The sequence below is a fragment of the Chrysemys picta genome, chromosome 11 (genome assembly GCF_011386835.1).
Source record: "Chrysemys picta bellii isolate R12L10 chromosome 11, ASM1138683v2, whole genome shotgun sequence".
Classification (NCBI taxonomy): Eukaryota; Metazoa; Chordata; order Testudines; family Emydidae; genus Chrysemys; species Chrysemys picta.
The window spans coordinates 13815972-13827043 of NC_088801.1; the positions used below are offsets into that span (position 1 = coordinate 13815972).

Genomic DNA, 11072 nt, shown 5'->3' on the forward strand with positions numbered 1-11072 from the left:
GGCCAGCAGGGAGTTGGGGTGTGGGAGAGGATGTGGGGCAGGGCTCTGGGAGGGAGTTTGGATGCAGGAGGGGACTTGGGGAAGCAGGTTGGGGTGCAGGAGGGGGTGCGGTGTGCCGGATCCGGGGGCCGCTCACCTCAGGTGACTCCCTGCAAGCGGCGACCTGTCCCGGCTGCTCCTAGGTGAAGGCACGGCAGGCGGCTCTGCGTGCTGCCCCCACCCTGCCCTGAGTGCTAATTCTGCAGCTCCCATTGGCTGGGAACTGCGGCCAATGGGAGCTGCGGGGGCGGCACCTGCGGGCAGAGGCAGTACGCAGAGCCGCCTGATCTGCCTAGGAGCAGCCGGGACAGGTCACCACTTGTGGGGAGCCACCCGACGTGAGGAGCCTCCGGATCTAGCACCCCACATCCCCTCCTGCATCCAAACTCCCTCCCAGAGCCCACGCCCCGCATCCCCTCCCGCATCCCATCCCCCAGCTCCGCACCGCCTCCCACACCCAAACTCCCTCCCTTTTAGTTAACTGGCATTTTTCACTTATTGACAACCCTTATTCCCCCAACACGCCAGATAAAACAGCTTTTACTGTATACAGGGCTTACAGCTTGGTTCAATGGCTCTCAACACTCCCACTATACCAGTGGTTCCAACACCCTGCACACCAGCCTGGTAGTTTAGCTGAGGACTTCACCCTTTCTTTTAATACATAGCACTGAGATGGAGTTGTACTAAAACGAGAATAAGCGTATTGACAAAGAACAGATATTTAAGTGACAATAAGTAGGACTAGAAGATACGGGTATGGTAACAAGTGCAAGAAAACCAAACACGCTTTCTAGTGACTAAAACCTCAGCAAGTTACAATCTTTGCCTAAGCAGGTTTTCTCACCTATAGTCTGTTGCAGCTGCTCTTGGTTTTTAGGCCAAGAAGATCCACATTTGATGAGCTCGAAGGGTGCTGCTTCCCCTTTGTCCCCTAGGTGATGGATGCCAAAAAGGCTCTTCTGCTTATATTTCCCAGAGTGTAGTAGTTTTGGGCCGCGGTTCGGCCCTCAGCGGGGCTGTGGGGTAGCCCGCCGCCTCGCTACAGTCAGGAAAGAGCCCCGAGCCCCCAATCAGGGTGGGGCAGTACTCACTAGGGTGACCAGACGTCCCGATTTTATCGGGACTGTCCCGATATTTCCTTGTTTGTCCCGTGTCCCAACCAACATGCGGTCGGGACACGGGACAAACAAGGAAATGCCCCGGAGCCTAGAGCCCGGAAGTGCTCGCACCCCCCCCCCCCGCCCCGACTCCGCCCCCTCCTCCCCCGATTGGCTCCCTCCCCGAATCCCCGCCTCTTCCCCGGGCTCACCATTCCCCCTCCCTCCACAAGCGCTGGAGGGAGGCCCGGGAGACTCAGAGGAAGCGCGGGGCCGGGGTGAGTAACAGTCCGGCCTGGCCCCGAGCAGGCAGGACCCAGTTGGGTGGTTGGGAGAGGAGGGGGGCGACCCGCGGGACCAGGCGGCGGGCAGCGGGACACGGGAGCAGCCGCTGCTGCAGCTCCCACTGCCACGGGGGTGGAAGCGGCCATGGCGCTCGGCGGCTGCGGCGCCTCCGAACCCCCCGAGCCGGGGCCTGCTGCAGGGACCCAGCAGCGCGTACGCTGGGCCCAGCCCCTGGCCAGTCGCGTCTGGGCTGCTGCCCAGCTGGTGCTATCCCGCGGTGGCCCCGGGCGGAGGCATCGGCAGCCCAGTCCCGTTCGTTCCCCTGCGGGACGGGGGGGCTGGGGCCTGCTGCCCCCACTCCGGGGCTGCCGCGCGATAGCACCAGCTGGGCAGCAGCCCAGACGCGCCTGGCCAGGGGCTGGGCTGGGCGCAGCGTGCGCGCTGCTGGGTCCCTGCAGCAGGCCCCGGCTCGGGGGGTTCGGGGGCGCCAGAGCTGCAGCCGCCGAGCGCCATGGCCGCTTCCTGCCCCCGCGGCAGTGGGAGCTGCAGCAGCGGCTGCTCCCGAGTCCCGCTGGCCGGGGGTGAGAACAGCCGCCGCCTGGCCCCGCGGGCCGCCCCCCTCCTCGCCCTACCACCCAACTGAGTCCTGCCTGCAAGGGACCAGGCTGGACTCTTACTCACCCCGGCCCCGCGCTTCCCCTGAGTCTCCCGGGCCTCCCTCCAGCACTTGCGGAGGAAGGGTTGTTTTTTTTTTGGCCCCCCCCGCGTCCCGATATTTGTCTTGGGTGATCTGGTCACCCTAGTACTCACACAGTCAGGCAAATACCCAGGTCCTTAAGCAGGGGCTGGGTCAGTTTGTGGCAGCCCAGGCCCTAGGTCAGGGCGGGGCAGCAAACCAATAGTCAAGCAAATACCCAGGCCCTTAAGCAGGGGCTGGATCAGTTTGTGGCAGCCCAGGCCCTAGGTCAGGGCGGGGCAGCAAGCAAATAGTCAGTCAGAGGCCCAGCCCTTAAGCAGGGGCTGGGTCGGGGTTTGTAACAGCCCCCAGCCTCTCTAGGCCAGGGAAAAAGGAGGGAGTCTGCCACCCAAGGAGTGGGTGGCAGGGGGGACGCAGGCCCTCCCACTCCACTGCGTCCCAGCCCGGGGACCTAGCAGTGACGGAAACTCGCGGCTGTCAGTGGGGATCCTGGCCGCAACACACTGACATCGGTTCTGGCAGTGCAGCAGCCAGACTGGGGTCGGCTGCCCCTGGGCTACTTCCACACTCCCCCTCGTACGGTACCTGGGCCGTCTTAGTGTCGTCGGTGCTCTCCACCAGCATGGGCTCCTCCTCGGGGTAGCTGGCATGGGGCAGGCTTGGCTCCTCCTTGGGGTAGCTGGCACAGGGCAGGCTTGGCTCCTCCTTGGGGTAGCTGGCACGGGGCAGGCTTGGCCAGTCCTCCTCGGGGTAGCTGGCACGGGGCAGGTTGGCCAGTCCTCCTCGGGGTACCTGGCGAGAGGTAGGCTCGACCGACCCGGTGAGTCAGCAGGCCACTCGCGGCCTGCGGCTGTTTCCCAAGCGGAAGCTCGGCCACAGACATCTGCTCTCTCCGCCGGCCTGGGCACCACTGAGCTCTGCAGGCGGGCTTTTACACTTCCGGGTCGGGGCCGTGACCTCGGAGGGGCGGGCGCTGGACCCGGTGGCTCCGCCCACGTTGGAGTTAGGGGAGGTTCGGCCCTCAGCGGAGCTGTGGGGTAGCCCACCGCCTCGCTACACAGAGCCTGTTGTCTCTGTTTCAAGATCCAAGAAGAGCTACTGGGGTTCCAGTTCCATCTCCCGTTGTGATCATTAAGCGGTATCCACAGACACATACACACACACACACACACACACACACACACGGCCTGGTTGTTTAGCTTGCTGGCTTTGTTTCCCTTCTATGCAGATGTACTTTTCATTGTTCTTTGAGGTAGTACATTGGAGACACACGAAAATGGTGAAATAACATTCCTTTGTCTTGGACAGGCTGGGCTTATGCACTGTTTGCAAAACACCTTTTAAGACCATATTTCCAGCACACCTCCATAGTTCTTTATACAACCCCCTGTACATACATTGTGCAATCATATTAATGACCGGCGTGTTACTGGTTTGTCTATGACACCTTCCATGATACCTTTTAGAAACAGATGATGACCAAGCGTGTTGTGGCAATGAGTATGTCTGGCCTGATGGAAGTTATTGTATGATGTGCCCTCTGCCAGATGGCACTGAGGGACTCAGTATGCACCAAATGATTTAAAACTCTTTTTAAATGGGGTTCGTCTACAAAGGCAGCCAAGTTTTTCAAACCTAGTGGATGCCCCCTTTAAAGCCACCCTTTAAAGTGGCCTTCTCTTTTTGCACTCCAGTAACAGACTTGGAGCACAGCCATTTCAAAGCCCGACTTTGCAGCTGATTTGTAAGAACAATGAAACCTCGTTTCTTTGATGGCTTCAGATGTTTTCCCCAAGGCTTTTGGATAAATAGGATTGTACTTCATTTTAAGGGCAATATGTCATTTGGCTAGTCCAGATGCAATCTAGCCTCATTGAAGTTTTGCCACTGATGTCAGTGGGCACAGGAGTAGGCCCTGAATGGAAATTATTTAATATTGTGAAAAATGCAATAGATACCTATTTGAAGAGCTAAGAAATTAAGACCCGGTGTGAAAGCAGTTGGCATTTGGGGATCTAAAAAGTACATCTTTTTTTTTTTTCTTATTATTATTACAGGTGTTGGGACATTAATACCAATGCTGCTATCTGGTGGATCATTAGAGGCCCTATAGTCCTGTCTATTTTTGTAAGTCTGTTCTGTAACAAGTGCTTGCAAAGTGCATTTCCAAATGTTGTGAAATCAAAGATCACCCACTTGACATGTTTTAAAACTGTTTGTCAAAAGATTTTAAACATGTGCCTTAACTGGCGTGATACAACCTCAGTGACTTTTGCTTAGTAGGAGTCAGCATCTGTAACTAATGCCTTAGGGCTAACTTTACAAAGAAAGCTCTGAGCTTCCTTCCAAGAAGCAAAAGCCTAAGGGGGATCAGGTTTCCACATCCTGCTGATTTCACATGAACTTCAACTGGCTTGTGGAAGCTTGTTTTGCATTGTTCCATGGGAGGCTCTGGAGGAGAAACAAAAGGGCCGAAGCTTTCAGCACAACAGTCGTTTTGCCTACGCTCCGACACTGCCTCGCTCAGCAAAGCGCAAACCAACTTGCTTTGGACCACACAGCCACCAGTTTTAGCTTTTCAATATGAATCCCGGGCCAAATTCTGCCCTCATTCACACCCAGGCAACTCTCTTGACCCCACAAAGTTGAATGGAAGGCTGGACAACTGGGCAAGCCAATCAGAAAACTTAGCAGGACCACAGCATTTCTTTGCATTGACTGCAACAACCTACATTCAGACTAGATGGGGTGAGATTTAAATTCTAGCCAGATCAGGAAATTCAGCAATAAAGTGACAAACTTAACTGTGTATTGTGGCAGAGGGGGGTGTCTCTCCTAGAGCAGCACAAAGCACAGCTATGAAGATAGCTCACATACACTGAAATGCAATAATATTTTAATGGATAAAAATAAGGAATCACTCATTTAACAAATCTACGGCACACAAAAGGGCATTCCAATCTGCAATGTCCACTGGGGAAAACACAAAAAGGTTCTCCTTCATGTTTCCTCAAATTAACCGGAGACCCCTAATATAGGGCATTACATTTAATACTGTCTGTATGTGTAGGAAAGGGTTAAAAGCGACAGTGCAGCGGCATGATAAGGAAGCCACTGCAGCTGAGTAAATTAATGGGTCACTAGCTGCGTAGTGGATGGAGCACAGAGTATCCACCTTGGGAGAGGTGATGCAAAACATAGATAAGCTGAATTTTATTTCTCCATGCTTCAATCTGGTTTACACTACTTCTTACCAAGAAAGGAGAACTGAATCTGTATCTCACTGTATCATATTATTTCTACTCTTTGTCTGCAGGCCAAATGAGCAGAGAAAGATATTGCTTCCTTTTCCCACTGCCCAAGAAGCAGATCAGCATTTTTAGTTGGTTTTCCTCCTTGTGGAGGAAAATGAAAGCATTCCTACAATGGTTATCAGTATGAAGCCTGCTTTGCCTGTAGTTAATGTGGATCCAGTATCTAAGATCCCCTATATGCAGAACAAATGGTATCTGTAACAATGATTGTCAAAGGATAACTTTAATGGCTTCCTCTGAACATCTTCACTTGTGTCTAATCAAGCTGGGGCAATCAGCTGGCCCCCTAAAAGCCAAATTTTGAACAGGAGATATTTGAAAATTGTGGCAACTATTCATTTTACCAGAGTGCATCACCTCCCTTTTCTTTGGTGATTTGTCTTGAAGTTTGAATAATGAATTCTGTCCACTATTTAGTTGTGTCTGGATGAAATTAACCCCTTGGCAGAGGGACAGCACAGGGCCTATGTGCTGCTTAAGTCTTCAAAATAGGGATTAAGTAGGATTTAAGTGATGCATAGGTGGCACACAGGTGAATGTCACCCTCTAGGACAGTGGTTCCCAAACTTTAACAACCTGTGAACCCCTTTCACTAAACTGTCAAGTTTCACAAACCCCCTTCTAAAAATGAATATTTCCAGGGATTTTCTCCTTTATCGGAGTATAAATTATAAAAGCAGTGATCTTGGAAATATAACATTTGTTCTTATCATATACTTATTCCATACTATTATTAATTATTATTTATCATTACAGTATTTTTATTACATTATGAAAACGGCAACACTCTTCCAAGATCTCACTTTCGTAGCTTGTATCACTTTGAATAAGCCTGTTATAAGAAAAGGCTCCTATGTTTCATCACGGAGTATAAGATGTGAAACAGCATGAAGGTATTTAAGAAGCCAACTCAAAGAGTTCCTCCTTCCACAAGCATTCAGGTCTTGAGCAGTCCAGGCAAACAACGCACGTCACAACAAAGCTTGTTCTTCATAATAATTTAAAAAACAATACTAGCTGCCTATTTAATTATAAAATCAGCAAAAAATATCCACCTCCCTTTCCATTTCTTATAAGGAGTCTTGAAGGTTAAATCTCCTCAGTGTGATAGATAGGCTTGCTTTGATCTGCTTAGCTCTTGGAAGCTCAGGGGCTCCAGGCTGCCGGCCTCATGCTACCCGGGGTTCCTAGGGACAGCTCTGTCCGCCATTAGGGATTTTTTTCCCAAGAACACCCTGTAAATTTTGTGAACCCCCAGGGGTTCACAAACCCCAGTTTGGGAACTACTGCTCTAGGAGCACCTAGAGATTAATGTAGTTAGTTAAATCAGATGGGTAAAGCCAGCCTGCAGGTCCCGTGTAGGGCACAGCAGTGTGCTGCTAATAAGTGATTTCAATAGTCTGACGTCTGTCATCCATGTTTGTTGTTCTTACAGGTTAATTTCATTCTTTTTGTAAATATTTTAAGAATCTTAATGAGAAAGCTCAAATCGCCAGAAGGAAGGGGAAATGATTTCAACCAATACAAGTAGGTTATCTCTTTACTATTTTATATATATATATATATATATATATATATATATATATATATATATATATATATATATATATATAAACACCTCACCTTTAAATAGTTCCCTTTTCTCCCAGTTTACGATATCATCTTCCTGTTTATTTCTACTCCTAGGAGACTTGCAAAATCAACACTCCTTCTCATCCCCCTTTTTGGAATTCACTATATCATCTTTGCTTTTTTCCCTGAGGACGTGAACAGCGGCACGATGGAAATTCAGCTGGTTTTTGAATTAGGACTCGGATCATTCCAGGTGATATTTGGCATCTATCATCTTTTAATCAAAGAAAGGACATTTCCCTCCCTTTCTAATATCCCAGCTGCAGCAGTAGAAGCAAGATACTTGATCTGCTTTTACATTTTTAAATCAATTCTAATCTGGAAAAACTGCCCCCAAAATACTAAATCTGGTTATTGATATGGTTCTGTTATTTTACAGGGCTTTATTGTGGCTGTGCTGTACTGTTTTCTCAATGGTGAGGTGAGTTTTCTGCATACACAGCTCCTATTAAGTTATGCATCCACTCAAGCTTACTGCAGCAATGAGCATTAGTTCAAATTATTTCTTCGCATGTGAATTCCCTTATACTTCATCTGTCAGCCTGCTGCCCATTTGCCCAGCTTCTCCTCTGAAGTTCTCCACAGTCTTCTTTAGACTTGAGTAACCTATGTAAGTATGTACCATCTGCAAACCTTGCCACCTCTTCGTCCCCCAAACCTTTCCCCCGGTTATTAAACACCAGGCCTGGGAGGGAACATGAGAGCATCCTGTTAATCATTGGCCAGACTGAAAACTGACCATGTATTCCTACACTTTGGTGTCTGTATCTAAACTGGTTCTAATACACAGCAATACTTTACCTGTCACCCCATGACTGCTTAGTTCTCTTAATTGCCTCTTGTGAGAGAATTTATCAAAAGTTTTATTAGAGTCCAAATAAATTATGTCATCTTAGATCTTTGAGGCAGGGACTCTTTGTTCTGTGTTTGTACAGCACCTAGCACAATGGGGTCTTGGTCCATGACTATGGGTCCTAAGTGCTACCTCAATTACTGCAGAGTCGGAAACAATTTTCCCATCCCAAGAGAATTTGAGATTTCAAAAACTTTTCCCCATCCCAAATCTAGCCAAAAAGTCAAAATCTCAAATGTTCACTAACTGAAAATCTGAAAAACAATTTTGGATCAGGTCAATCAAAATGGTTCCCTTAAATATCAACCTTGAAAAAAAGAAATTATAAAATCAACTTACATTTCTAAATGAAAAAAGCCATTTCAAACACAAAAAGGGAACTTTTCATTCTGAAAATGTCAAAACAGGGTGTTTTCATAATTTAGAAACTTTAAAAAAATTAAAAAATGGGAAATTTGTCAAAGACCTTTACTCTTTTCTGAAGAAAAAACCTTTGTTCAGAAAATTCCCAACCAGCTCTAACCGCAATACAATAAAATAATAGTATCCAGTATCTACCTCCATTCTTAAACTCGGGGTTAAATAAAGAGTACCTTGTGTGGAACAAACATAAGCTTTGGATAAGGGGAACTGTCTCTCCTTTTCCCATTGTGCTGAGTCCCTGCAAAAATGCAAGGTTCTACACATACTCGCTGACCAAAATATTCTGTGACTTCACTGCTTAGGTTCAATTGGAAATTCACAGAAAATGGAGGCAGTGGCATTTAAGCCAACACGTTCGCTTGAATCAGCACCTCAGCTCTTCATCCAGTAACGGAGGAAGTGGTTCCACCCAGGTGATGCAGATGATGAAGCCCAGCCCTCAAGAGCAAAAGAGGCAGACTATCCAGAAGTCAAGTGTAATTTAGAAAAGTGCAGTCCAGGGCTACTTCCGTACTAAGATATACATGGGCAACTCCCATGGGCTGCACCAGGAACTTCCTGAATGTATCCGAAAGCAGAACTTGGCCCTCAGTCAACTGTTCTTGCCTCTGTTTGTCTGTATCCTGTATAGCGGTATTACTACTATGGTTATTTTGCAAGGATTCTGCTCTCTGCCCCCCCTCCCCGCCCCTTTCTGGTTCCATGACAGCTAAAACCAGATTATATACAACATTCATTGTACCTACATTACTTGAAGGTACTGAGAAAACATCTGGAGCAAAAGCTGCAAACATTTGAAATGAGGTGCCTGGGTCATATCCTAGGAGGGACAAGGCTAGATAAAGTAAGAAATGGTGACATCCGTAGCGCTTGACAACATTCACTAGAGAGCACCGATTACAATGGATTGGCCGTGTTGCTAGAATGACCACACACCAACTGACTAAAACTGTTCTCTATAGAAGAGTGCACAGTGAGAGGCTGTGGACATCCAAGGAGAGAGGTATAACACAGTGCATAAAACCACCCAGCCAACTACTCAACAGGCTCAAATGGCAACTCAAACCAGACATCGATGGAATCTTCTCAGACCCTCAGCCCTACCCAACCTTGGCGCTGGAAAAAGGAGATGATGATGATGATTCACCTTGTGTGATGAGTCAGCCTTGAGTTACCTCTGAAACTGAGCTTGCTTAAACCTAATCAGTCATCCCTGAGCCAGAGAGTGTGATGAGTCATCAGAGGCAATTACCTGCAGGTCTTGTGATAAGACCCAGGACATTCAACCAGGGTTCAGCCAATCCACAGGTGAGGACCAAGGCAGGTATATAGGCCCCTAAGGGACATAGTCTCTCCAGTCTGCTCAGTGTCACTATCTGGCTGGGATCATTCCCATTGCCTTGTAGTTCTGTGTTGCCGACCAAGCCGTGGGCGGTCAGACCTAATGGTGAGGGCGAGAGTTCATCCTACCACTAAGAGCTGGGTCCCAGGTGGGTGGAGGGTCACTACTGGAGACACAGAAGCCAAATGCTAGAACTAAAGGGTATGGTATGCGCTGAATGGCTGTGGGGCCCAGGCTTATAAGCAGGACTGTTAAAGCAGCAGCCCATCGGGGCTGTGGCACTCCGAGTTCTAAGGCGGTCCAGCGAAGCTCACTAGTTGCCTACCAGCACAATTGGTCAGGGAGAAAGCCAGCATCTGTTCCTGGCTGGTCTGAACCCCGACATTCTGACAGACTGCTCTTGCTCCAGCTAGTCCTCACCCCTGCTTCAGTGCCTGTTTCTATGCTAACTAGACTCTGCTCCTGCCTCAGCTGGGTGCCTGGCACTTCTGACACCTTGATACACTCGGTAATTCCTTCTTCCTGTAACATGGCTTCCTTCCACTCCATTGTGGCTGGGTTGGGCTCATGATTATAAAATGTTTCATATTTCTTTTTCTGTTGAAGGCTGGACTGTAGATATGATTCTGCTTTGCAGGATGAAGGTTGTACAATATATTCTAAAGCACCATATTAGTTAAAGATGTAGAATTAGTTGTTTAACCCTTTGTTTCAACCTTTAAAACTTGTCTGTCTTTAAAATCTCCCAATTGTAGATTAAATGTGCTGGGAAGGGTAGGGCTTGGTCCAGCTGTTGTTTCTTTCCTACTATGTATCCATTGTCCAGCTAGGTTTCAATGGCATCAGAATAAATGGGAATAGTTTTCTTCCCTTCAACTGTTCTAACAATGCAGTTATCAGAAAACAACGCAATTGTATTGTCTGGGTTAATATGATCACTTGAACTGGTAGAAGCAGAGACCCATTCTGACAAGTTCCCATACTAGCTCTCCGTTCCTCCAAATTAAAAAAAAAAAAAAAGCCTTCAACATTTAGACTGTTGTGTCTATACTTGTGAGATCTGCCTCTCTGGTCTTCCAAGTGAAGGCAGGGGAAAGTCTTTACAAATTCTGCCTTACACCATATTACTGAAATCAATGAGCTTATACAGAGCATGACCTCAGTGGCGCTACACATAGTGCTTAATTTGTGCCAGGGCTGAGCCCCGGCATCTCTGGGCTTGGCAGTTCATAGTCCAAGCACCCCAGGGCTTGGCAGTTCATAGCCCTGGCACCTCTGGGCTTGCCACATCAGTTATGAATGTAAAAAAATTGCTTGAGCCCTGGCATCTAATTGCTTGAGCCCCGGTACCTCTTTCATTACAAATTAAGCGCTGGCTACACATATA

The 11072-nt window shown here is 48.3% G+C and overlaps 1 protein-coding gene across 1 annotated transcript in view; it reads left to right on the forward strand.

Annotated features, from left to right (window-relative positions):
* Positions 1–10715, forward strand: part of SCTR (secretin receptor) — a 32116-nt gene extending 21401 nt beyond the window's left edge. Inside the window, exons 10-14 of the mRNA XM_005279849.4 lie at positions 4179–4248; positions 6871–6962; positions 7122–7260; positions 7447–7488; positions 8646–10715. Of these exons, the coding sequence (XP_005279906.2) occupies positions 4179–4248; positions 6871–6962; positions 7122–7260; positions 7447–7488; positions 8646–8828 (526 nt within the window). The 3' untranslated portion in view covers positions 8829–10715. The remainder of the gene's footprint in view (positions 1–4178; positions 4249–6870; positions 6963–7121; positions 7261–7446; positions 7489–8645) is intronic.
* The last annotated feature ends 357 nt before the right edge of the window (positions 10716–11072 follow it).